This window comes from Sapajus apella, unplaced genomic scaffold (assembly GCF_009761245.1).
Source record: "Sapajus apella isolate SASKATOON/1434 unplaced genomic scaffold, GSC_monkey_1.0 scaffold65, whole genome shotgun sequence".
Classification (NCBI taxonomy): domain Eukaryota; kingdom Metazoa; phylum Chordata; class Mammalia; order Primates; family Cebidae; genus Sapajus; species Sapajus apella.
This window is the reverse complement of record NW_022437005.1, coordinates 11907999-11934958: the sequence shown is the minus strand read 5'-3', so window position 1 is coordinate 11934958 and position 26960 is coordinate 11907999. Positions and strand designations below refer to the sequence as shown.

Here is a 26960-nt window from a genome sequence, read left to right as displayed (position 1 = left end):
GCATTATATGAACGTGTAGGGAGCAAACTGCAGGGTCTTTAGCAGCCAGGCATGTGAGGTGCAGGTATAGGAGAGTGCAGGAGGCTGCTGTGGCCTTTGAGAAGGCAGTGATGAGAAGAGTTAGTGCTTTGGAGTGCAGAGCTGCGGGTAACTGGGAGGAGAGGCTGGAGCCAGACTGAATACTGAGAGCCCTCTTCAGACCAGCAACCCCTGGCTCCCCCTGTTGCAGAAGGACCAGGGTGGCAGCGTTGGATGTCCCCTTGCAGGAGGCAGGAGGCATGAGGCTGCTCCAGGATGGCTGCAGGCTGCAGGCTGCACTGGATCGCACTCATGAGGCATGGGTAGGGTCAGTGGCTCCCAGTCAGTGCTGTGGGGGTACCAGGGAACCCCAACCACAGACAGGGTGCCCCACCATTCCCTTGTCCTGGGCTGGGCTGCAGGCCAGGCAGGCCACTGACCATGCAGGGCAGGGAATAGCACTGGTCTGTGTTCCTTGGTCCTGTGAGCAGTTTCACTGTCTTTTCAGGCTTTTCCCTGTGAGTCAATGGATGCCATAATGAGACCTCCCCACACAGGCGATCACATGGGCTGACTGCAGAAACATGGTTTGGATAGAGGGCACTGCCCTGGGATTTCTGCCGAAGTAAACAGTTAGCACCCTGTGGACCACAGTCTTTGAATGTCAGGGCCATTTTTTGTTCAACGTTTGTCTCAGTAAATGTCAGGGGGCCTGATCTTCTGGCTGTGGTGCTGGACAAAGCAGGCAGACTCCTGTGTGCTGAGAAAAGTCAGCCAAGCCGCTGTGTTTTACATCCTTGAACTTGATGTCTAGATCTAGGGCAGTGAAGGGAAGGGCTCACAGGAGGAGGCTGTTCTTCACCTTTTCAGTGCTCTCTGCCTGGAGACCAGGTTGGGGTTCCTCCCAGCAGTTTACGGAAACCTTTGCACGGGGTCAGAGCCGACAGACAGTAGCGCACACACACTCATGTCAGGCTTAGGGGACTTGCCCGACCCCTTCTGCCAGCCTGAGAAATAACCCCCAGTATGAGGATTGCGTTCACATTTTTCCTAGGAGATTTCAGGTATCTTAGCCTGGAAGGGACCTTGGAGGTGGCCTTTCCTTGCCTGTCCCTTTCCTCTTGTTTTCCTCAACCCAACTCACAGTGTCATTTGTGAGCACACAGTCTGGCTTCCTTTGGGGGTTGGTGGCTTTCACGTTACCAGCAGGGTAATCAGTAATTCGTACCCACATGGCTCATCTACCTGAAGGATCCAGACCGCTGAAGCAGAACTGGGTGGAAGCAGCCATCTCTCTGCTCTGGGCTGGGCGGTGTGGGCAAGGCCTGGAGGAACATAGCTGGACACATAGCTCACCATAGGAACACGTCTGGGTGGACATATAGCTCACCATAGACACTTTCTCCTGGACACCCAGTGTCTGCCTGCATTCCCAAGCTGTTTCCACACCTTCAGACACATCAGGAAGACAAGCGGCTGAAGGCTAAGGTTAGCAAAAGTGGCCATCCAGCACCTGAGCCCACTGATGAGTCCTAAAGACACCAGTGCCTCCTGAGTGAGATGCGTGGAGGACACAGCGACAGCTGCAAAGTATTTATGGCAAAAAAAAAAAAAAGAGTTGAGCCTGCAGCCAAATTAGGCTTTGATGCTAACTCAGGTTTTCAGGAAATGTTAAGGATGGAGGATCCCATTAGACCAGACCACAAGGAAGCAAGCAGATAGATCCAGATGTGGAACATTCCACAAAACAGTGGGTCTTATTTCTTTAAAAAGGCATGAGCTGTGGGGAGTTGGAAGAGGTGCTTGTGGCTGAAAGATTTGAGAGGAATAATAGCCAGGGACACCCTGAGGAGTTTGGATGCTGGTTCAAACACATCAACTGTAACAAGATATTTTTGAGACACTTGGGAAAATCCTGTTGATTTTCTTAGGTGTCCTAGTGACATTATGGTGATGTAAGAATCTATGTATTTTTTTCTAGAGATATGAATTAAATATGTAGGGGGAGAAGTAACATGAGGTCTGTGATTGCAGATACCTCAGATGGGCCCCAACTCATGATGTTTCAGCTGAACGATTTTTCAACTTTGCGATGGTGCGAGGTCGATGTGCATTCAGTAAAAGCCATCCTTCAGCACCCATGCGACCATTCTGATCTTCACTTTCAGTACAGTGCCCAGTAAATTACATGAGACATTGAACACTTTAGTATAAATAGGCTTTGTGTTAGAGGATTTTGCCCCACTGTCAGCTAATGTGTTCAGCTTACTATGGGGTTGTCGGGCTGTAGCTCCATCATAAGTTGAGGAGCATCTGTACTTCTAAACACTTTAGCCATAAGCAGAGCAGGTAGAGAAGAAGCCATTGTGATAGGGTGTTGTCCTAGTGGAGCCTGAGCAGCCGGTGCTCTGGGCTTCACTTGACTCTTTGCTCTGTGTAAGTTAGAAAAGTTTCTAAAAACTAAGTTATTAAAAGACTGGGTTTTTTTTATTTTAAACACAAATAATAGACCCCTCTGCCTCTTTTAAGTGCTTGCATGGCTGACCTTAGGAGGTTGTCTTCAGCAAGAATTTTCCCATTAGAGGCAGATATTTTCCCCCAACATTTATTTTGAAAGTTTGTTAACAGAGTGAAATGCAAAGAACTGTAGCATGAACACCCATGTGCCAACCACCTAATTCCACGTTTGGTGCTTTGCAGCTCCCATGTGTCTGTCCACCCATCCCACTGTCCATTGGTCCGTCTGATTTCAGAGTCACTGACCAGCGTTGCTGTGCTTCCCCCAAATGCTTCAGCCTAGAGCACAAAACTTAACTGTTGCTGGTTTTTCTCCCAGCCTTATTGAGGTGTGATTGACAAATAAAAATTGTATGTATTTAAGTTGTACAGTGTGATGATCTGAGACATGTACATTGTGAAATAATGACCACAATCCAGCCAGTTAGCACGTCCGTCTCACCTAGTTATGTGTGTGTGCTGAGACACTTGAGATAGACTCTCAGCAAACTTCAAGGAAGCAATTTGACCTTACTAGCTGTTAGTCACCATGCTGTACATTACAGCTCCAGAACTTACTCATCTTGCAACTGAAAGTGACCCCCTCACCAGCATCTCACCCACCACCCAGCAGCCCTGTCACCACCCTTCTACGCCCTGCTTCTGCGAGTTCTCCTTTTCTTAGATCCCACACATGAGAGAGAGCTCGTGGTGTTTGTTTTTCTGTGTCTGCTAATTTTACATAGTGTAATGTTCTCCATATTCATCCATGCTGTCGCAAAGGGCAGAATGTCCTTCTTTCTAAGGCTGATTCGTGCTCCATTGCGTGTGTGTCAGGATCTAACTGTGACTTCTCCTTTACTTCAGGGCAGCTGCAGACCTGGGATTCCGAGGACTTTGGGAGCCCCCAGAAGTCCTGCAGCCCCTCCTTTGACACCCCAGAAGGCCAGATCCGCGGCATGTGGGAAGAGCTGGGGGTGGGCAGCAGCGGGCACCTGAGCGAGCAGGAGCTGGCTGTGGTCTGCCAGAGTGTCGGGCTTCGGGGACTCAAGAAAGAGGTGAGGGGCACAGCAGGCCACCCAGCCATGTTTTCCTTGCCCTGGTCATTAGTATTGGGTCTGGAAACCCCTCTACCCTGCAGCCACTCATTTAGGTGCATCACTTTCTAATCTAAAATTTTTTGGTGGCAACTGGCATTTCTGTCAAAGCAAAAAACTCCAGACGCTATTTTTTTTTTTTTTTTTTTTTTTTTGAGACGGAGTTTCGCTCTTGTTACCCAGGCTGGAGTGCAATGGCGCAATCTCGGCTCACCGCAACCTCCGCCTCCTGGGTTCAGGCAATTCTCCTGCCTCAGCCTCCTGAGTAGCTGGGATTACAGGCACGCGCCACCATGCCCAGCTAATTTTTTTGTATTTTTAGTAGAGACGGGGTTTCACCATATTGACCAGGATGGTCTCGATCTCTTGACCTCGTGATCCACCCGCCTCGGCCTCCCAAAGTGCTGGGATTACAGGCTTGAGCCACCGCGCCCGGCCTCCCAGACACCTTTGAAAGACCATCTCTGATGGAGTTCCCCAGCCTAACCGACTCCCTGCCATGCTCAGGTGTGCCAGGTACTTCTTGTTCCTTCACTCACATCCTTCCTCTGCCTGGATGCCTTTCCCCCTTCTCTGTGTGGCCGGGTTCCACGGCGCAGCTGACAGGAGGCCCATGAGCCTGCCCGCACTCCCCAGTGGCTGTGTTCCCTCCTCCTGGGTGGGAGGCCGGCCCACCTTGCTGGAGTTCTTCTCAGCCCGGTGTCCTTGCTGGACCTCACTCTGCAGGGGCTGGCCTTGCTCAGCATCCCCCAGGCTCCAGCCCTGGCAGATACTGAATAAGGATTTGTAGAACTGGGAAGTTCAGGTGACGCCCACTCACAGTGGGATGGAAACCAACAAGGACTGTGGGTTTCACAAGATATAGGGAGGGGGCACCTTGGGAAAACACAGACCTTGTGGTCTACACAGCTTTTAAGTCTGAAGAAGACCAAAACGGCCCTTGTCGGGTACTTGGAACCACAAGGAGGTGGAGGGGAGGGAGGCCCCGGTGAGGGCGGCTGGTCGGAGCTCTTGTGTTTGGGCCTGAGGTATGATGGCTTTTGTTTAGGAACTTGAAGACCTGTTTAACAAACTAGATCAAGATGGAGATGGCAGAGTGAGTCTTGAGGAGTTCCAGCTTGGCCTCTTCAGCCATGAGCCCGCGCTACTTCTGGAGTCTTGCACTCAGGTTAAACCAAGCAGGCCTTGGTCTCATTACCAGGTAAAATGCAACAGTTAAATCCTGAACCCAGCAATCACTGCTGTCACTCTCTGGTAACTAAAACTGCTGACGACCTCCCTGCCTGTGTCACCACACAGTGAGCTGTCCAGGAACTGGACAGGGCCGTGCACACACACATGCATGTGAGAGGCTACGCAACATAGATTCTGGAACCACGTAGATTTGGGGTGGGTCCAATGTTGCTTTTTCCTGGCTCTGTGTCACTAGGGGAGTTACCTTCTCCAAGCCTGAGGCTCCCTGGCCATGTGTCCCTAGGGGAGTTACCTTCTCTGAGCCTCAGGCTCACGTGTGATGGGGGTGGTTAGGGTGCCCACCTTCTGGGACTACAGAAGACAATGTTTAGGTGAGGAACATGGCTGCTCAGGTGCCCACCTCCTGGGATTACAGGAGGCAACGCTCAGGTAAGGAATATGGCTGCTCAGGTGCCCACCTCCTGGGGTTACAGGAGGCAGTGCTCAGGTAAGGAATATGGCTGCTCAGGTGCCCACCTCCTGGGGTTACAGGAGGCAGTGCTCAGGTAAGGAATATGGCTGCTCAGGTGCCCACCTCCTGGGGTTACAGGAGACAGTGCTCAGGTAAGGAATATGGCTGCTCAGGTGCCCACCTCCTGAGGTTACAGAAGGCAATGTTTAGGTGAAGAACATGGCTGCTCAGGTGCCCACCTCCTGGAGTTACAGGAGGCAGTGCTCAGATGAGGAACGTGCTGCTCAGGTGATCTCCTCCCGGGGCTACAGAAGGCAGTGCTCAGGTGAGAAAGATGGCAGCTCCACTGCCGTGTTGTGTGATACGCCCCAGCAAGAAAACTCCCTCCCATCCTCCCCATCGTGGACTGGTGAGGGCAGTGTTTCTCTGTTAGTCCATTCTCACATTGCTAAAGGAATACTTGAGACTGGGCAATTCATAAAGAAAAGAGGTTTAATTAGCTTATCCTTCTGCAGGAAGCATGGGGCCAGTGTCTGTTCAGCTGCTTCTGGGGAGGCCTCAGGAAGCTTACAATTGTGGCAGAAGGTGAAGGGGTGCAGACAGGTAACAGGGCCAGAGCAGGAGCAAGACAGCAAGGGGTGAGGTGCCACACACTTCCAAACAACCGGGTCTCATGAGAACTCACTATCATGAGGACAGTACCAAGAGGGATAGTGGCAAAACATCCACCCCCAATATCCAGTCACCTCCCACCAGGCCCCACCTCCAACATCAGGGATTGCATTTTAATATGAGATTTAAGTGAGAACACAGATCTAAACTGTATCAGTCGCTGAAGGATCCATCGAATCTGTCTAGCATTAGTCCTGAAAGTGTTCCTTAACCCGTGCTCTATCTCTTGCACAAATACCAGGTTTCTGCAGTTTGAGGAGACCGGGGCATGGCTGCTTGGGGGTTGGATGCCGCTTTGCTGCTACAATTGGTCTGAATTTCATGAGTGGTGTTGTAGGACCAGTAGCACTGTTCTGTACCGAGGGTAGGTACACCTGAGAATCTAGGTTTCCGACTCTAAAGTCAATGAGGGCTGGCTGTGGTGGCTCACACCTGTAATCCAGCACTTTGGGAGGCCAAGGCAGGTGGATCATTTGAAGTTAGGAGTCTGAGACCAGCTTGGCTAGCATGGCAAAACCCTCTCTCTAGTAAAAATACAAAAATTACCCGGGTGTGGTGGCACACATCTGTAATCCCAGCTACTCAGGAGGCTAAGGCAAGAGAATCGCTAGAACCTAGGAGGTGGAGGGTGCAGTGAACCAAGATCGTGCCACTGCACTCCAGTGTGGACAACAGAGTGAGACTCCATCTCCAATAAATTAAGTTAAAAAGAAAACCTAAATAATTTAGTAATCTGGGGGAAAAAATCAATGAGGACTGGGCACAGTGGCTCATGCCTATAGTCCCAGCAGTCTGGGAGACCAAGGCAGGCAGATCACTTGAGCCCAGGAGTTTGAGAAAAGGTAAGGCAACATAGACCCCATCTCTACAAAAGATTTAAAAATGGTGGTGTGGTGGCACATGCCTGTGGTCCCAGTTACTTGGGAGGCTGAGTAGGAGGATTGCTTGGACCCAGGAGGTCAAGGCTGCAGTGAGGCCAACATCAGTGAGAACAACAAAGAAGAAACTCAGGAGCCAGCACTGTGGAAAGGGGTCGGGCGGCCGTGTAAGGCCAGAAGACCAACATGAGGTCCCACAGGTCATGCTCAGTGTGGGTCGGGGAAATGCCTCCTGAGCTGGCTTGCCTTCATTGTTGACCCCCAAGTCTGCTTGGCCATGAGTCACTCATGCTGCATTCTGAGGGGCTGGGGGTGTGTGCGCCTTGCCTGGACCAGCGCACTTCTGCTTTTCACAGCTGAGACTTACCTGGTGCATGGACTCTGTGGACCCCTGCCTCTGTGCGGCCAGGCGCCCACCTCTGTGAATTTAAGAGTGGAACGTTAAAACCACTTTGTCGTCCTTCTCCAAGTGATGATGGGTATGACCGGGGCTGGCCTGTTGGGCCATGTGGGTGCAAGGCCTCAGAGTCCTGGGTGTCAGGGGCCTTGGTTGCACATCGCAGCTTTGTCACCTGTAGAGTCATGTGACCTTGGACAGGTCATGTGATGGTGCTGCACCTCTGACCCTCTGGGAGCTGAGGATGATCTCATGAGCTGTTCCTGTGAGGTCCCCTGAGCACAGGCTGGTGAGGGCAGAGAGCACATCAACAGTGCACAGGTGCGAGGCTTTGGATGCTGGGCACTATGGGAGTCTTCCTGACATGCAGGTACCAGAGGAGACCGGCTGCCACACCACCACGACCTCATCCCTCGTCTCCCTGTGCTCCAGCCTGCGCCTCTTCTCCAGCATTGATGATGGCTCCGGCTTCGCTTTTCCTGAGCAGGTCCTGGCCTTGTGGACCCAGGAAGGGATTCAGAATGGCAGGGAGATCTTGCAGGTTTGGAACTGGGTGATGCCTGAGCTGGGCAGGGGACCTGGGGAACCATCTGCTACAGAGGATGATGGATGGAGCACCCCAAGCCAGGGACCCAGCAGGGGTGTGTGCTCTGTGCAGAGAATCCCATGCAGGGAAGTCCAGGTAGAGACATTTCTTTTTCAATTTTTGCTACTAACATATAGAACATTTTAATTTAAAAGGATAAGAAATAAAATCCAAAGCTAGTGTGAAGAAAATCCATTTGAAGGTAGACTTTAGTGGCTTAGACATTTCCCCTGAGTGTTGGGCCAAGGAGGTTAGATGAATGGAAGGACACTCCTTGGTTGTGATGACACTGTCTGTTGGGCAACACTGTCACAGCAATTACTGATGAGCTCAGAGTGAGCGCAAACTCTCCCCAGAGCCCCTGCCTGGCTCATTGAGCTGTTCTCTATGGCACCAACTCACCCCAGACACTTCCCGCCATGGGCCGGGTGTCAGGAGGTGCATCCCTTCCTCCGTGTTCTTCTGGGGCTGCCTGGGAGCGAAGACGTGGTCCTTGCATTGGCCACAGCTCCTCATGGGCTTAGGCTTCCCAGAGGGACTCGGGCTAGCCCTGGGGATTTGGAAGGAGCTCTGCCTTGGGGACAATTTGACAATAACTGCAGGGGCAGAGGTGTGCAGTGGCTCAGCGTGGGTGAGGGAAGACAGCCTCACGGGGTGCGGTGAGGGAAGACAGCCTCACGGGGTGCGGTGAGGGAAGACAGCCTCACGGGGTGCGGTGAGGGAAGACAGCCTCACGGGGTGCGGTGAGGGAAGACAGCCTCACGAGGTGTGGTGAACTAGAGTTATATTTTCATTTCCAAATTTCACTTTCCATTGTTAAAAAGAATGTCAACTGTACAAAAACCTATTAAATAAGAAAGCAAGCTTACCTGCCTGGCTTCCCCTATTCCCTGTAGTGGGTGTCTTGCAGAGCTTTTCCCTGGCACATGAGAGATTCATATACATTCTGGGTAAAAAAAATTTTTTTAGCAAAATTAGTATTATACCATGTATCTTGCTAATTTGTGTGACCCTTCACTTTTCCTATGATAAATCTGAGCGTTTATAGGGCATTGATGTTCTCGTGCTGCTGTGCCAGCATTTCTCTGAGGCTGGACTCCTGAAGTTACACCCTGTAACTCACAGAGGCCTTGTTATATTCCTTCAGAAAATCTCCTATTAGCACAGACAATACAGGAAGGAGCTCAGACAGCCCTGGAAACTATCCACCCAACTCCACGGACCAAGTCCCTCATGGGCCTAACCTCAGCCATTACCGAGTCCCCGCAGATGGCAAAGCCAGACCTCCACAGCTGGCCTTGCGGTTGTCCTGAAAGCCAGAGGCAGAGGCAGGATCACCAAAAATCGCTCGTAGGAAGGGCAGAGAGCATATACCTCGTGGTTCCAAGAGGCCCAACACCCGACTCCATGGCTCTGGAGGTGCCCCGGCTCTGATGAGTGCGTCTTGCCTCTGCCCTTTCAGAACTTACTCGCTTTCCCATTTGTGCTAGAGCTGCTGGTGCTGCTCTGCGAAGACACCCTGGGCGGCTTCTCCCTCGCTCCATCACAGATGGTTGCCAAAATCTGCCTTGCAACACAGTCAACATTTCCAGCCTCAGGCTGCTGTGGCGGTTCTGTCCCTCTGTGCTGTCTAGTGGCATGGCAGGGAGCGTTTGCTTGTGTAGGGACAGCTTTCCAGCTGGCTCCCCAGCCTCTCCCAAGATGCCATTGCTCCTCAGGAGCTGCTGGGGAGTAGGCAGCATGGAAGGTTAGTCTCCGTTTTACAGGAGACTCTGGGCCAGGCACATCCTGGCACCTGCTTCAGCCATTCTGCCATGGTGCCTGCTGCTGGCCTGAGTAGGGCGTTTGTAGCCACAGGTGGGAAGCAGGAGCCAGGAATACTCAGGCAGAAAAAATAAATGCGATAGAACATTAGCTGTCGCTCCTCTGAGCTGAGGGGCTTAGGATGTGGGTGGTTCTGTTTTTGTTGTTTCAGTAAAATGTCAGCTGTTTTGAATTTATGAGGTGTATTCATCACAGTTCTGAGGGGAGAAATGCCCAGCTCTGGAAAGCTGTTTGGCTCTAAGCCTGAGGACTGCTGTGGGGACCCTTTCTATCTCTGCATGCTCTTCCTGGTGGCATGAGCTGTGGGTCAGGCCTCATTGCGGGGGCTCCCAAGGCTCACATTCTTAAAACAGATGAGTTCAGAGGGAGGAGGGCCTTGTGCCCCAGCCTCCACAGCAGTCCCCATGAAGTGCCTGCAGCGACTGACACTTTGTCCAGGGAGAGGAGCTCTGTGTAGCCTGGGCCTACACACTCCTGAGGCAGAGGCAGGAGGACCAGGGCATTGACAGCCCCCCAGAGTTGCCTGGGATGGAAGAGGAATCTCAAGACACAGAGACCTTGTCACACAAGAGGGACAGATGTTGCCTGGGACAGCCGTCCTGGTCTAGGCCCTGGGCCAGGGAGGGAGCAGGAAAGTGTATCCTTGGAGAAGTCCCTCAGCTTCTCCTGCTTACCAGGCTTGCTACTTCCAGAGCCTGGACTTCAGCGTGGATGAGAAGGTGAACCTTCTGGAGCTGACCTGGGCCCTTGACAACGAGCTCATGACAGTGGACAGTGCCGTCCAGCAGGCAGCCCTGGCCTGCTACCGCCAGGAGCTGAGCTACCAGCAGTAAGAGGCCACAGGGGACTGGGGAGCGTGGCAGTGTGGCTGGCCAGGCGGGCCTGGAGGGGGGTCTGAGACACACAAGACACCAGTCAGCCCTCGTCCATGCCACATAGCCAGTCCTGGGGCAGGGCTCTGCATACTGCCTGTCCCGTGCTCTCTGGTCCCGTGCTCACAGAGGGACAAGAACAGAGCCAAACCAGATCATGGACCAGGCAAGTGGCGGCCACTCATCTGTGTGTCTGGACTGGGTGGGGCCTGAGCACCTGGGGTGTCTGCATCCATACAATTTAAGGCTCACTGACTTTCCTCCCCCTTGGTGAGGTGCTTGGGATCTATATGTCGGGGGTCCCTGCTGAACCCTCTTTATCGAGGTTTCTAAGGGACTGACCTGAGCCCCCTCTCATCCTGCTGGTGCAGGTACTTGCCAGCACCAGGTGGGGCCCTGCAGCTGCCTCCCGCGCCAGGGGGCTTCCAGGCTAGGCCGTCAGCAGGAAGAAGAAGAGGAGCTTTTCAAATGTCACAAAGTGCCCCGTGACATTGGGCGGAGAACCCATTCCCTTTAATCAGGTCTGTTTGGTTTGGCGGACCATTGAGTCTGTCTGCTAAGCAGATTTGCAAAAAGATTGTTTTTGTGGTTTTGTCAGTGTTCTGAAGCTGCAGAAAAGATTGGCAGAAAACAAAATCTCGAGCCTGAAGACTGCATCTGTCCAGGTGCTGACAGTGGAGCCTCTGGCCTCAGGCAGCTCTGCAGATAGAACCAGAGAAAGGCTTCCCCAGGTCCCTACCTTGGCCTTGGTACAGGGAGGGAGAAAAGCCCCTTCTGTGGGAAAATAGTCACCAGAATAGCAGCTGCCACCAGTGATTTACACAGAACCTCAGTCAGGTCAGGGTGGCCAGAGCCGAGATGTGCTCATGTGGGTGCTGAGATACCCGTGCAGGGCTAACAGGTGGCTGGCCTCCTGCCCGCCACCTGCTGGTTACTGGATTAGGTACTTGCGATCGAAGCCCAGCCGTTGATGAGAGGGCTCACAGACCAAGTCCTACACACTCTGGGGCTGCTTAAGGGATGTGGCATGCTGTGGAGCTCCAGACTCAGTTGTCCTGGGTTAGAAACCTTCCTTGCCAAGTCATGTGGCCCCTTTCAGTGTACACATCTGTAAAATGGGCATAGCAATTGTAGAAACTGCCTTAGGAGCCAGCTGGTGGAGCAGCGCCCGCTGTACAGTTAGTGTGCCGGTTTCTATCATTGACGAAGATGCAGGGTCCAGAGCTGCCTGGCATGGTGGGTCAGGTCCCGTTTGACCCTGTCTCCTTCCTATGACAGGGGGCAGGTGGAGCAGCTGGTGGGGGAGCGCGACAAGGCGAGGCAGGACCTGGAGATGGCCGAGAAGAGGAACCTGGAGTTTGTGAAAGAGATGGATGACTGCCACTCTGCCCTGGAACAGCTCACGGAGAAAAAAATCAAGTGAGTTCTGGGCCCAGGTAGTGGATTCTTATCTGGCCTCCACAAGCCCTTTGAGGGCAGGTGGTGGACACAGGGCTGCCAGGGGGGCAGGGCTGTGAGTGTGCTGAGTAGTGACACCCCCCTGTTTTACCTGAGCCAGGGGGAGTCCAGGGGACACAACCGTGAGAAAGTAGAGTCCTGCTCTTTCTGGGATTGGTGCAGTGCCTGCCCCTGGCTGGGTGCCTAAGGGCCAAGGAGGTCCTGCCTCTTGCCCTCACTTCGCTGGGGTCTTTCTCACGCAGGCCAAGCCCTTCTGCCCCCAGCTGTGTGCCTGTGATGCAGGAGTCAGGTGGCTGTGTTGCGAGGGCTGGCTATGGCTTCCTTTTGGCCCAGCAGGTAGAAGGAGCCCAGAGAAGGAACCCAAACCCAGGTATCACGGCTGTAGTGACCCCAGTGTGGAGACAGTTGTGTGGAACAGTGGCTGGACAGACCAGAGAAAAGGATTTCTGGCTTGTTTTTGTTTTTTGAGATGGAGTCTGAAGCCCTGGATGTAATGCAATGGTGCTGTCTTGGCTCACTGCAACCTCCACCTCCCAGTTTCAAGCTATTCTCCTGCCTCAGCCTCCCGAGTAGCTGGGATTACAGGCGTCCGCCACCATGCCTGGCTAATTTTTATATTTTTAGTAGAGACGGAGTTTCACCATGTTGACCAGGCTGGTCTTGAACTCCTGACCCCAAGTGATCCGCCTGCCTTGGCCTCCCAAAGTGCTGGGATTACAGGTGTGAGCCACTGCACCTGGCCTTAGATTTCTGATTTGTTTTTAAGGACACAACCACCACACTGGTTCATGAACAGAACATCTGAGGAAATCACGCCCAAGAGGGTGTCCCAGGCTCAGGCAGGGAGAGGGACTTCTCCGTCTCACTGTGGGGCACATCTCTGCCAGGGCTCAGCTGCTGTCCAACTGAAGCTTGCACATGCCTGGGGGGTCCTCCAGGGGTAGCTTAGGACAGGCTGGCTCCAAGTCACAGCTCTTGGGCAGGGGCAGCAAGACATGGCTGGCCTCCCTGCCATTCTTCCTTGTCAGTGGGTCTGCTGGTGGCTTGGGAGGCCTGCCTGAGGCTGCAGTCCTGGCCCTGTAGTCCCCACGGCCTTTGGTTATTGGTCTGCAGGTCAGCCCACCCTCTGTAGTGCACAACACAGACAGCACTTGCTGCCATGGCCCTGGTGGCGGTGGCTCAGCTGAGTGTGGATCAGAGAAGAGCTTTGCGCAGTGGAGTTTCGTGGTGTGTCCCCTCTGTGGACTGCACCCTCCAGGGATGTGGGCGGCTTGCCTGGGGTGCCGCATGGTCCCCAGGGTGGGCCCGCAGATGGGAGCCCAGCCCTTGGCCACATTGCCTGTTGGCATTGTGCCAGCTGCACCGTGGGCTAAAGCCTGAAGCCACTCTTCCTTCACCAAAAAAGACCTGGGCATCTTTGTCATGCACTTGGGGGACCAGGGGTTGAGGGGCTACCGATGGGTCCGTGGCCTCTTGGGAAGCGATTTTGGCTGGGGAGATGGCTGTGGTGTGTGGAGCTCTTCTGTGCACCAGGGGTCACCTTCCTTAACAGCCACTGGGACCAAATAGGCCATTTATCCCTATTGTTCAGCCAGAGAAACTGAGTCCTGGAGCAGCTCAGTAACCGGTCCCACGGGAGTGAGCGTGGGTGTATGAAGCTGACACCCAGGCCTCCCCGTTCCTGCCTTACACAGTTTCTAGGACAGCCGAAGGCCACTGGCCACCTTTTTTGGGGAGCAAGGGCCTCAGGTGGGAGAAGCACAAGGGCAGAGCCTGGCCACTCTCCTTCAGGCCTCCCAGAGCCAGGCACGGTCCGGGGTCAGGTCTAAGACCAGTGGCCCCCCATCTCCATAATCCACATCCTTGGGGTTTCCACGGATCTGTGCTGGGCAGAAGTGAATCCCTGCTGCCCCTCTTGCAGCCGCCACCTCCACATGGTTCAGTCCACAGGGGGCGCTGGGACAGGGCAGGGCCTCACCCCTTCCTCTGTCCACCTGCACCTCCCAAGTCCCTTTTCCTTCCAGGGCTGGCTGGGGATGGCCGGACACAGCAGGTCCGGATCCACATGCACCTCTGTGTGGTGTGGGGAATGTGTGAGAATGCATGGGGCCTGTGGGGGTGCGAGGTCACGTGGGATGCAATGAGGGTGATATGAGCATATATAGGGTGCAGCGGTGGTGGAGTGTGTGTGCATGGGGTCCGGGGGGGGTGCTGTGAGCATGCATGGGACACGATGGGTGCTGTGTGTGTTCATGGGGCCCATGGGGTGCAGTGGCGGTGTGTGAGCGTGCATGGGACAGGATGGGTACTGTGTGTGCACATAGGGCCTATGGGGTGCAGGGGAGGTGCTGTGAGCCTGCATGGAACACAATGGGTGCTGTGTGTGTGCATGGGGTGCAGTGGGGGTGCTGTGAGTGTGCATGGGACAGGATGGGTACTGTGTGTGTGCATAGGGCCTATGGGGTACAGTGGGGGTGCTGTGAGCCTGCATGGGACACGATGGGTGCTGTGTGTGTGCATGAGGCCTACGGGGTGCAGTGGGGGTGCTGTGAGCATGCATGGGACAAGATGGGTGCTGTGTGTGCATGGGGCCTATGGGGTGTAGTGGGGGTGCTGTGAGCATGCATGGGGCCTATGGGGTGTAGTGGGGGTGCTGTGAGCATGCATGGGGCCCATGGGGTGCTATGTGGGTGCTATGAGGGTGTGTGGGGCCCTTGTGGTGCCATGTGAATGCATTGAACATGCTTGGGGCCTGTGGGGTGCAGTGGGGGTGCTGTGAATATGCTGGGGCTAGAGAGGTGCAGTGGAGGGTGCTGTGTGCATGCATGGTACCTGTGGGGTACAGTGGGGGTGCTGTGTGCCTGGGGCCAATGGGGTGCAGTGGGGGTGCTGTGTGCCTGGGGCCAATGGGGTGCAGTGGGGGTGCTGTGTGCATGCACAAGGCCTGTGCAGCCTGTGGCCCTGTGAAATGTATGCTCTTGGTGCCGCTGGCTCCTGTGGCTGTGGTGGTGGGACACCCCTATAGGACAGTAGTCATTTTCAGGGAAGCTAAAAGTTAAGTCTCCTTTTACCAAACGTGAGGAGGTGTCTGCCAAGGTAAGAAGCCAGGTGCAGGGACAGGTGCAGGCAGTGGTTGGGGCCCTTGCCCTCTACATGGGGGAGCTGGGCCAGGCTGCAGGGCCCAAATCCCCTGCCCTGAGCGCAGAAGGCATTTCATTAGGAAGCCGTGCCCCTGCTCTCATGGGCAGGGAGGGTCTCTGTGGTCTCCATCAGCTGAGCTATCCTGGGCCAGCCTTGGAGCATCATCCTTCCCACCTGGTTGGGGAATTCCTAGAGGAGGGAGCAGGAGATGCCCCCTGGCTCCCAGGAGAGATGGCCTTGGCTTTGTTGCCTAACATGTTCTCATAGCTCACTGCCTTTGGGGGCGACATGAGGCCAGCTTGGGTCTCCACAGAGGAGACGATTGCTAATTTTTAGGAGCTGAAACTATGTCAGGAAGACCCTCTGGGAGCTCCATGAACTCATTTCCTCTTCCTGGACGCCCCCTCTCTTCTCCTGATGGCTCTGTTGTAAGCTTGGTTCGTCTGCCTCTCATTTTCATCCTGACTGTTGGGATCCTCATGTCTCTGTTGGTGCCACTGGGATCTTGGCGCTGCCTCTCAGGACCTGGGGGTTTCCAGGGCTCCTAGACAAGGGCACTCCTTGTGAGACACTTGTGTTCAAAGCTGGAAGTAAGTTGACTTTCATGCTCAATTTGAGTAACTAAGAACTGATTTGCTTCCATCCACACATGTAGGGTTTGATTCTCTCCCAACCATCTGGAAAGACTTTTGTGAATTGCCTTTCCCAGAGTTAGAGGATTAGAAACTCTAAGGCAGCACCTCTGTCCTTGAACCTGGTAGAGGGATGCATTAGAGGTGCTAAGCCACAGCCTCAACCCACGCGGCCCTGAGAGCTTGGGTTTTGTCCCATGAGCAATGGAAGTTACGAGTAGGTTTCTGTAAGTAGCTTCTATGATTGTATTAGGTTTTCCTTATTATAAACATAATGAATGATAGTGTTTATTACACACATTTTAGAAAATATAATTTTTAAATGTTACAGAATATCCAGGAGACCAGAGAAACCAATGGGTGAAACAGGAGGATTTCACTGGCTAAGCCACTGGCTTAGCAGATTAGCATCCCAAGTCTGAGCCCCAGAGAGAGAAAATGGGGTACTTTTTATATATCCAGGATGACATAGCATCTAATAGATTTACAGAAGCCAGACAAAGAACAGTTAATTAATCTGTCACATGTCTGGTGATGTACGTTACATTTGAAAAATAGCACTTTGAGAAACACATTGTACATTCTTTTGGTGTTATCTTGCCCTGTGACCTTGCAGCTGGTTAGCAAGAAAAACAGGAGTCTTGAGATACCTGGGAACTTTGCTGAGAATGTGGGGAGAATAATAAGGTAGGTTTTACAGGGAGTTAGTTACTTTTAAGCAGAGCTGGGGGTTAAGTTTTATGTTAAACAGCACACAACACAGCAAAATTTATTATGTAGCAACTACAAATTATAAGGTTTGTTTTTTACTATTATTGCCATTATTTAATTCTCTTCTTTTAAAGGAAAAATAAAACCAGAAATCTGACTTTGCCGGGGGTATCACTCTTTACATTTTCTATATGTCTTACATCTCTTTTTTCTAGCCACATAATTCTTAGGAAATGATACCATGTTGTGTATGCTTTTATGATGGCCACAGAGGATCTCATTACTTGGCTCTTTGTGTGGCTCTGCCGTAATTTGTTTAACCATTTCCCTATTTTTGTATATTTCGAAAGTTTTTAAAGAGTAGGCTGATAGGAAATATGTAGCTTTAACACAACCCCAAAAGGTTTGTGGAGTATTAAATTAGTCAGACTACTGTACTTCCTTCATCCTCTTCTCTTTAGAGTGTTGTTTCTTTTTTTTTTTTTTGTCAATTGCAGTGACTTTATTTTAACGGGTTTTCAGGCGTGCAGAAAGGGTCTCTTTAGATGGGGCTGTGTCACTAGTCAGCCATCTTTACTGGGGAGTCCTAGTCACTATGACTGTTTTGTAGATCAGGATGATTCATTCAAATTGTCTCCTCCTCCATTCCTTCATAACAGGGTACATGGTCTGAAAGTACATCCCACCTTCTCTAGTACACTGTACTCAGCAGGTCGTTGCTACTTCTCTATTGTCATTAATCTTTTCATCATCATCTGACTCCTCCTAGCACAGTCAGGGCATAACATATTATCTTCTAAGCCTGGGGATGGGAAAACGCAGGCAGGTAACAAGAAGACAGAAATCATCCTCCTGTGAGTGGCAGGCACCCAGGCCTGACCTGCAGGAAACTGCAGGCATACCCAACCCTTTGTGTCTGATGAGAGAAGTTGGCCATGGACCACACACCACCTGACACCAGAAGCTTGCATCCAAAAGGTCTCAACAGAAACACAAATGGAACCCAAATTCACAGCCTTAGGCTGAACAGCTCTTGCAGCAATTCTTGCCCATGATGCCAACATGGCTTCCTGCACTGAAATTATCACTTCAACTGTGTTAGTCTCTTCTGCTCTCTCATTCATTGCAAAAGTTTTCTGAAGCCTTGCTGTCTTGGTCACTGCCTTGCATTTCCTTGAACACTGCTGTACTCTGGTCTCTTGTAACATTTCAGGCATATCTTGCTGTTGTTCAGGGTAAGCATGCCCATGGAGCCCCAGATAAAGTTCTATTTTCTTGCCCTTGGTATTCAAACCAAGTTCTTGACACCAGTTCCGTAGAGTGTCCCGACACACCTTATCAATAGGAGGCAAAATGGTCGGAAAGGGAAGGGCCGGTATTTTGCATCTAGCTTTTTGTGGAGCTGTAAATTGTTCATGTGTTTGAAATAGATTACCTTGATTGTATTTCTTAGGCTTCTCCAGTTTGACATCAGAAGTTGAAAAACTTGGTTCCATTTGTTCCAAATTTGGGTCATCTTTAACTGGCACCAATGTCAAAATCACACTTTCCTCATCATCTACTTCCTCCTCAAAGAAATTCTTCTTACTGTTATCCAAATTTGAGTCTGACATTTTCAGCAACACCTGTGTTGCCTAGGCTGGTCTTGAATTCTTGGCTGAGCTCCCAGACTCAAGAGATCTCCCTCTGCAGCCTTCGGAGTAGGTGGGACTCTGTTTCTTTTTTTTTGAGACACAGTTTCACTCTGGTTGCCCAGGCTGTAGTGCAGTGGCACGATCTCAACTCACCTCAACTCTGCCTCCTGGGTTCAAGCAATTCTCCTGCCTCAGCCTCCTGAGTAGTTGGGATTACAGGCACCTGCCACCATGCCTGGCTAATTTTGTATTTTTAGTAGAGACAGGGTTTCTCCATGTTGGTCAGGTTGGTCTAAAACTTCCAACCTCAGGTGATCCACCCACCTCGGCCTCCCAAAGTGCTGGGATTATGGGTGGGAGGCATCACGCCTGGCTGAGTGTTGTTTTATAAAGTTCTGATCCAACATTCAAAGCCTGGGCTCTGGGAGCCAGGTGCCTTGGACTTGGTTATGGGTGTCACCAGGCTTCTGCAAAGTCGGAGCCTCGCTGGTCTTCAGTCTGAGCAGACATGGTTTGAGAATTCCTGTGAAGCTGCTGTTTCAGAGATGAAACTGAGCGCTGAACACTTTTTTCCTGCTGATGGAAATGGTTATTGCAAAAGATGAATGTGGCATCTGAGAAAAAATGCCTCCCACCTCTTCCCTGTATTACTTTGGGAATTCACTGTCCATGGGTTTCATGCTGCCTCCTTCCTGGAGAGAGGGGCAACTCCCGTGTGCGTTTGGTATTAAAAGTATTTATTAAAGGGCTGCTGCCTGCCATGCACACCAGGTGGAGGGGCCACCTTGGGACTCACCGCAGGGAGCTGTTTTCCTCGCTGTGAAGGTGCAGCTGCTGGTATTTTCCATGTGACCCACCACATCCTCTTGTCTGGGGTTACCTGTACCAGCCTGTGAGGGAGGAGCACCCACCCTTAGGTTTGCCTCCCAGCATGGGCAGCTCAGCCAAGGCAGGGCGGCTTGGCATGTGCTCAGGACAGGGCATTTCTGAGAGGGAGGAGGCTGGGAAGGGGGGAGGCGTGGGCCTGGGTGGCCCTGACGTGACATGTCTGATGTGTGATGTGTGACATATTACAGGCACCTGGAGCAGGGGTACCGGGAAAGGCTGAGCCTCCTGCGGTCTGAGGTAGAGGCGGAGCAAGAGCTGTTCTGGGAGCAGGCCCACAAGCAGAGGGCTATGCTGGAGCAGGACATGGGGCGCCTACAGGCTGAGGAGGCTGGCCTCCGTGAGAAGCTGACCCTAGCCCTGAAGGTAGGGGCATCCCTAGGGCACCCAGGAAGTTGGAGGGAGCCTGAGCATCTCCCACACCCATGTCCTCCTTGTTGAGGATCTAGATCCACACCTGCCAGTGGCCTCAAGCTTATGTTTCATGATGAGCCGAGGCAGCACCTGCCACAGTGAGGAGGTGTCCCGCTCGCCACAGAGCAGAAGGGGTCCTGGCTTGTGAGCAGGACATTGCCCCTCCCTCCCCCCACTTCCACTCTCTGCTCTGGGCCAGCACCCACAGCCAGCACTGCTGCACCCCCAGAAACCAGGAACACCCAAAGGGACAGCAAAAAGACCAGAACCTAAAGCCCAGCCTGCCCAAGGCTGGGTTTGTGGCCCGGAGCTTTTGGGGTTAGGGTTTGTCGGGCTTTGGTGAATGTGTCACACCTGTCCCCCGACATTGGCTCCAGTGAGGCATTGCAGCGGGAAAGAGGTGCTGGCCCTTGCTGTGCTGGTCCCTGCCCTGCTCCCGCCTCCATCCTCCTCTCCTAACTCCCCACACCTGCCCCACCTCTCGGGAGGAGGGGCTGGGCAGTCCCTGAGCCCCTAACAGCCTTGCTCTCCACCCTTCTCACCATGGTCCCCACCATCTGCAGATGCTGCCTCCTCCCCCGGCAGCCGTCTGAGCTGTCCTGATGCAATGTCAGATCCCTCGTTTAGGAATGGCTCTGGAAGGATGCCCTTTTTGTAATACTGTTGCAATGCTTTTGTATTCCCTGCCCTTTCTTATGTGACTCGTGGCCCTTCTGAGCACAGGGTAAGGGAGGGGACAAGAGACATGAAGATGCACCTCGCCTGCGAGGGGGTTTCTTCCCTGATGCCCAGTGCCATGGGGAGCAAGCCTCTCACCTCCATCCTGCACACATCCCCTCCATCCCGCAGGAGCCTGATGAGCCACTGGCCTGTGTCTCCTAGGAAAACAGTCGCCTGCAGAAGGAGATTGTGGAAGTGGTGGAAAAGCTTTCAGATTCGGAGAGGCTGTCCCTGAAGCTGCAGAAGGACCTGGAGTTTGTCCTGAAGGACAAGGCTAGTCCCTTTGCTGACAGCACACCTCCAGAGGGAGGACCTGCTGGGCACAGAGTGGGGGTGACAGGGAAGAGACCAGCAGATGACAGAGTTTGGTATTCTAAAATCTAGAATGAAGAGAAAGTCAGTGCGAGGCCTTCCCTCTGCTTCCTCTGCATGACAGTATGGGGCGCCTTCTGCCCCCAAAGTACCAGTGGTCACTAGTGACAGCCTCAGTGGTGGGGAGCGCGGAGGGAGGGCAGGCCCCTGCCTGTCACTTCGGGAGGAGGACGGGGAGAGGGGCTGCTCAGGGCCACGGTCTGGGCTCCAGGGATGAGTGCGGCCACCTTAGATAAATCTGGAAAATCCTTCTGCCCTGTGACCTTCTAGACCAGGGAGTAGGGAGGAGAAGGGATGGCGGCTGTACCTGGAAATGCAGCACCTGGTATAGGGGGAGCTGGGCAGGTTCTTGGAGCCCAGGGGCTGGAGGACTGGGTCCCCCTGGCCCAAGGCCCACCCGTCACTTCCTGCATGTCTGAATTTCAGCTGGAGCCACAGAGTGCAGAGCTCCTGGCCCAGGAGGAGCGGTTCACAGCGGTCCTGAAGGAATACGAACTCAAGTGCCGGGTACGCACCCTGTTCCTTCTGCCTTGTAGTCCGGCGTCTAGGCTCTGGGTCTCCGTGTCCAGGTAGTCTGCAGGCATGAAGGAGTGTCTGCTGCAAGCAGAGCCTCTGCTTGCGGCCGTGCTTGACCATGGCCTTGCCACATTCCTAGACTTAGGGTTCCCTGGCTCTTGTTGCCACCTGTCCTGAAGGCCGCTCCTGTGTGTCCAGGCACCATGCAGGGTGTTGTCATCTTCTGTTGGTCATGTTTAGCTTTCCTGGGCCAAGCCTGCAATGCATGTCCATCTGTCAGTTGGAGACACAGGAGTGCAGGGCACAGTGGATGCGGTGAATGAAACTTAAACCCCAGAGGACTCCTGTACACCCTTAACATTCTCAAGGACCCCAAAGAGCTTTTGTTGATGTGGATTAAATTTAATATTTACCATGGTAAAAATTAAAGTGGAAATCCTTTTAATTTATTAATTTATTTAAGAAAAATATTGTAATAGGCCAGGCGTGGTGGCTCACACCTGTAATCTCAGCACTTTGCGTGCCGAGGCGGGTGGATCATGAGGTCAGGAGTTCGAGACCAGCCAGGTCCACATAGTGAAACCCTGCCTCTACTACAAATACAAAAATTAGCCAGGCATGGTGGCACATACCTGTAGTCTCAGCTACTCGGGAGGCTGAGACAGGAGAATGGCTTGAACCCAGGAGGTGGAAGTTGTGGTGAGCCAAGGTCGCGCCACTGTACTCTAGCCTAGGAACAGAGCAGGACTCTGTCTCAAAACATAATAATAATAATAATATTGTAATAACAGGTTAACATAACTAGCCTATTTTGGGAAACATAGTTGTTTTCCAGAGGAAAGAAAACTAGCGAGGCATGTGCTGTGGTGTTGCATTCTCACCAGCCTCCTCACTGGCCATCCCAGCAGAGGATGGGGTACTCATACCTGCTGCTGCGTCGGTCACTCACGATATCACATGACACAGAGCATCTGAACTGCCACATGCCCCAAAAGAGAATGAGCGCAAGGAAGCCACCTCACACCTTGGCGTGCCACACATCCCCCTGCCCCGCTGGGCCACATGTGGGCTGCCGGGAGGCCCGGATGCCCACCTTCACAGCCTGTGTTTCTGGTTCTGTAGGACACAGAATGACCGACTGTCAGGTTCACAGCCTGGGATTGGACCACCACCCTTCTTGGCACATTTTAAATGCAAGCTGCTAGGTTTTGGGGTATTCCGAAGCTTCCCTTCCTTCCCCTTCCTGCCCACCTGAGCACACAGAGACCATGAAATGTTTTAAAGCTCAGGTGTGTCCCTAGATCTGCAAGAGTGGTCTGTGAGGAAAGCCGGCTCCAGCGCCTTGAAGGCCACCTTACAGATGAGCCGATGGCCGGCCCAGCCAGCTCCCCGTGGGCTTGCAGATGAGCCGATGGCCGGCCCAGCCAGCTCCCCATGGGTCTCACCCCACCCTGCTCTGGCCTGCAGGACCAATCCTCTTAAAGAAAATTCTGTGTAGAAAAAAAAAACTGGAGTTGAGTTTGGTTGATTATTAGCAATACAGAAAAATTATTTTCTCTATAAACTCATTCACCGCATGGTTCTTTCATAGGCAGCTCCTGGTTAGGTTTTAATTTACCAAAAGTTAATTTATGCAAGACTTATATAGAAACATTTTTTTCCCACTATCAAAAACCCCAGTCCTTGACCCACCTGCCCCTCTTACTTCCTGGCATACAGAGGGTTAGGTCCAAACAAGTTATAGCAATAGACACTGGACCCAGCCGAGCGCTCAGCATTGGGAATGGCTGGGCATGTTACGACTATTTTTCTAACAGAACCTTGTATAGCATTGAAAACAACATGGAAGCGGATGACTTTAGACGTGGAATTCTCTCCAGGCAGCGTTGCCAGGTGAACAGAGATAAGTCACATGCATCCACAAATAACAGCCATTTAAGACCCTGTATAATCCTCCCACCCAGCAAAAATGAGAAAAATAATCTAAAGGTATCAGTAGAGCTTGCTTACTGTTCACTCATTCATTTCTCCTGCAAGTTAGCTTTGATAATAATTTTAATAAACATTTTCAAGTTGGGCAACCATAGTTTATAACTATGTGAATGTGTGATGATCTGAAACTGACTTAATTTCACCCGCTGGATACCTCGGGTGGTGATGCCACAGCACAATTGGTTTTAGTTACAGCTCGTTCTTTCCATGTGTGAGTCACCTCAGGCCACATCACCTCGTGTGGAAAATCCATGATTGTTTCTGGGGATACTGTGATGGTCATTGTTAAGTGACCAATCAGTGTGAAGTAACTTCACATGATTTGAAAGTTGAGCAGGTATTATGGGGAGAATAGCTGTCCATGAAGCTGGTAATTAATTCTTGGGCTTCCCTATAGCCAGAGAACCAGATAAAGCATTATTGTTCTATTTTAAGGATCTATTCTCAATTCACTCTGAATGATTCCCCTCCCATGTAAAGCGACATTGACTTAGTCCCTGCCGCACATTGCTTTGCAATCCCAGAGGATTGAGGTGAGCCCAAGCTTGCGTTCTCCGTGGCTGTGCTTCTGAACCCTTCCTGTCGTGGTTTGCCTCCATCTGGGCGCCCTCCTGTCGTTCCCTGCACATCTCATTCTCCTTTTGAGAATCCTGTGTGGTGAGGGGCATCGCCTTCCTTCTGACGTGGCTGGTGTGTGTGGGGTTGGTGGGGCCTGCTGTGCGGGTGGGGTCCAGACAGTGCACTGCCGGGACTGCAGCTGCATGTGGACTGCTGAATTCCTCCTCTTGTAGCTGCTGGAGCGGACTCAGAACCTAGAGACAACCTTCCATTAATAGGTTCCTCTAGTGCCCTGGATTTTTCAAATTTAAATCCCTTCTTTCTGTAACATGATTCTGTTACTGAAAGACATGCTATTTTCATCTGGGGTTCTTTCAATTTTATTTTTTGAAACAGCAGAGATAGTTTTTGTTTAAGTCCTAACCTATTTATTATTTCCCCTTTCCTTTTCTTGGATATTTGTTGTCTGTTTCAAACTAACATCTAGAGCATTTAAGAAACTTTTTATATGAAAACAATTTCAAGCTTTCATAGTTATAAACAAAAGTAGTGCATAGAACACCTGTCTGTGTACCCTTTACCCACGTGCACCTGTTCACACTTCACCCCATTGGCTCTGTCTTCACATACTTGCTCACTGGTGTGTGTTGATGTAGATGTGAATGTGTAGACATCGTTATTTCTGAACCATAGTTTCAAATAATCAAAAGGAAACATCAGCAAACCACAATATGAGACCATTTCTATGAAAAATGGGCAGGAAGAACAGTGTTCTTCAAAATTATCAATGTCATAAAAGACAAAGGCTGTGGGAGTGTCTCCGAGTCAGGGACATTAAAGGAACAGGACAACTAAAGGCAACACCTGGCCCTGGACCTGAGCGCAGAGATTTCCCACAGAATACTGGAGAATCCACTGAGAAAAGGAGAAAATGCTGTGATCTTCATGACATCCAGGTTTTATTTACTATGCCTTCTAAAGCCTGGTTCATAATGGATTTTTCCAAAAATAACATTTGATTTAATAAAAATTAAGACCCACTGATCAAAAGACACAAATGGGAGTAAATGTTTGTGAATTATATGTTTTTATATATTCTGGATCCAAGTATATATAAAAACTCTCCAAATATGAAATTACATAACCTAATAAGAAAAAGATGGGTAAGTACCCATAAAGTTGCTAGACATCATGATTTTTAGATAATATCTGTCTAGATAGTTGTGGGTTAGACAAGCACATCTTCACCCTTCACGGCCCAGCGCTTGTGTGCACATCCTAAGAAACGCTTCCGCTGGCAGTGCTGTGCAGCTTCCTGCTCCCGCAGGTGATCATGCAGTGTTCAAGGATTTTGTAGGTTGCTTATTAAGCCCTTGGTGGGCTTCAAATTGACACAGGCTTTAAACCACAGAAATCTCGGAAGCCACAAGCAAGAGCTTTTATTTCCTGGAGAGTAAGTTCCCCAACACCCAACTGAATAAGAATATTGTCTCCATGACGGAGGCATGCTTGTTAGCTTCATGAACTGCCATCGAAGCAACACGTTACCTGCTGGCTGAGCTGCTTTCCTCAACCTGGCATCCACCCAGGCCCAGGCTGTTTCTTTAATGTCCTTTACTCTGACTCATTTCCTTTCCTTGTCTTTATGACATTGGTATTTTTGAGGAATGCTGTCCTCCTCGCTTTTTCATAGCAGCATTGTCGTTTTGTGTGTTTCTCGTGTTTTCTGCGCACAGCACTGAGGCTGTGTGTCCTCGGCTGGTACAGCATGTGGGCGATGTATCTGGCTCACCGATGTTGCTTCTGATCTCCTGGCCAAGGTGTCACTGGTTTCACTGCTCTGTAATCACCACTTTTTCTCCCTTGCAACTATTAATAATACACAGTCAGTGGAGAAACACTTTGAGACCATGCAAATATCCTGCCTTCAACAGAATTTTCCCTGGATTTAGCATCATTGGTGATTCTTGCCCAATTCAGCCTTTATTATGATGGTTGGAAAATGATTTTCCTGCTTAGCAGCCCCTCCACACCTGTCCATGCTGGTGGCATTGTATTCAAGCTGGAGAAGCCCTATTTGTTCAGATCTAGTCATACATGTACCTATCACTGGTAATGGACTCATGAATTCCCATTTCCCCCCAATGGTTTTTAATTAGTTTGGTGCCCAAACTGTGCAAGATTTATCAAGTGAGAGTCCTCGACTGCGTGCTGTGCTGTGGCATGCCCTGCAGTGTTGGCTTCTGCCTTGCTTTGTTGAATGTTTCCACACTTACTGGCATGAGATGCCCCAGGTTCATCTTGCACTTTGCCTGCACCTGCCCTGGAATCTGCCATTTATTCAAGAAGTCCTGGTTCCTTTCCTGAGGGAATGGTTTTAGAGACAGGATCTGGATGCCTGGCATGCTCCTTGCTCCTGCGTCTTGGCTGAGGGCATCTCTCTGGCCAGTCTGGATTCCAGAAGGATCACCCTGAAAGGATCACCCTGAGCCCTGCCCACTGTGTGTCACCTCGTCTCTGCAAACTCACTACTGGGGTTTCTTTGTATTTTGTAACAAGGATATTGGTGTCTTTTAAAACATTTTTTTCTTTCAACTGTTATTTTAGATTTGGGGCTACATGTGCATGTTTGTTACCTGGGTATGTTGCATGATGGGCCGTGTGGGCTGGGGCCTCCCTTCTTCTCCATCTGGGCCTCTCCGGGTGGCCTCCTCACAGCATGCTGGTGGCAGCTGCTCCACAGCAAGTGTTCCAGCAGAAGTGGGTGGATGTCGTGTTCTTGAAGTTCCCGTGGCATCACTTCTGCTGCCCTCTAGGTCAGAACAGTCAAGTCCCACTCAAGTTGCAGGGCTGGGTGCCCAGGCCCCAGCCACATGTGAATAGTGCAGCATGCACAGCCTGGTTTGTGTCTACTTCCTGAAGGTCCCCAGGACCCTAGGAGGTGTCTAAGAAAGTGGGCTAGAAACTCTGCCTTTCCTATCCCTTTGAAGAGCAAGTGATTGAGCATACTGGTTAGGATGTAGTTCATTAAAATGGGAGGAGAATTCAGCTGGCCACAAATGCAGACGCCTCCTCTGAAGCTTCCACCCCCACCCTACTACAGGTGTCCTGGCCTTCCTGTCAGCCACGCGGCCTCTGCCTGCTCCAGTATCTGCTTTCCATCATCATCCTTTCTTTCTGACATGTTCTCTGCTTTGCGGCATATGACCTGAAGCACATGGTTTCTTCTTTGGTAGTCAAAGCTGCGGAACCCTTTGCAAATTCAGCAGCAGCTGAGGAAGGAATCCTTACCCAGGCCTGACACGCACACTGCAACACCACTGAGGTTCCAACAAAGACCTGTAGCTTCTGATGGTGACAGTACTCTGCATTCTTTTTGTTTTGTTTTGTTTTCTTGAGATGGGAGTTTCACTCTTGTTGCCCATGCTGGAGTGCAATGGTG

General features: G+C 51.5%; 1 protein-coding gene and 1 pseudogene across 5 annotated transcripts in view; one reads left to right on the top strand and one right to left on the bottom strand.

The window, feature by feature from the left end:
- The window catches only part of NINL (ninein like), a 152331-nt gene that overhangs the window by 93344 nt on the left and 32027 nt on the right, over window positions 1-26960 (top strand). For 3 of the 5 annotated variants that reach the window (XR_004259873.1, XM_032248192.1, XM_032248193.1), the window contains exons 6-13: window positions 3382-3572; window positions 4660-4812; window positions 7574-7744; window positions 10306-10442; window positions 11764-11904; window positions 19138-19312; window positions 20243-20353; window positions 20879-20959. Coding sequence is in view for 4 of the 5 variants with exons in the window: in XM_032248192.1 (XP_032104083.1) it covers window positions 3382-3572; window positions 4660-4812; window positions 7574-7744; window positions 10306-10442; window positions 11764-11904; window positions 19138-19312; window positions 20243-20353; window positions 20879-20959 (1160 nt within the window). In the remaining variant the exon portion in view is untranslated. The remainder of the gene's footprint in view (window positions 1-3381; window positions 3573-4659; window positions 4813-7573; window positions 7745-10305; window positions 10443-11763; window positions 11905-19137; window positions 19313-20242; window positions 20354-20878; window positions 20960-26960) is intronic. The other 2 variants (XM_032248195.1, XM_032248194.1) reach the window with 2 other exon arrangements.
- Window positions 16914-18188, bottom strand: LOC116530183 (annotated as a pseudogene).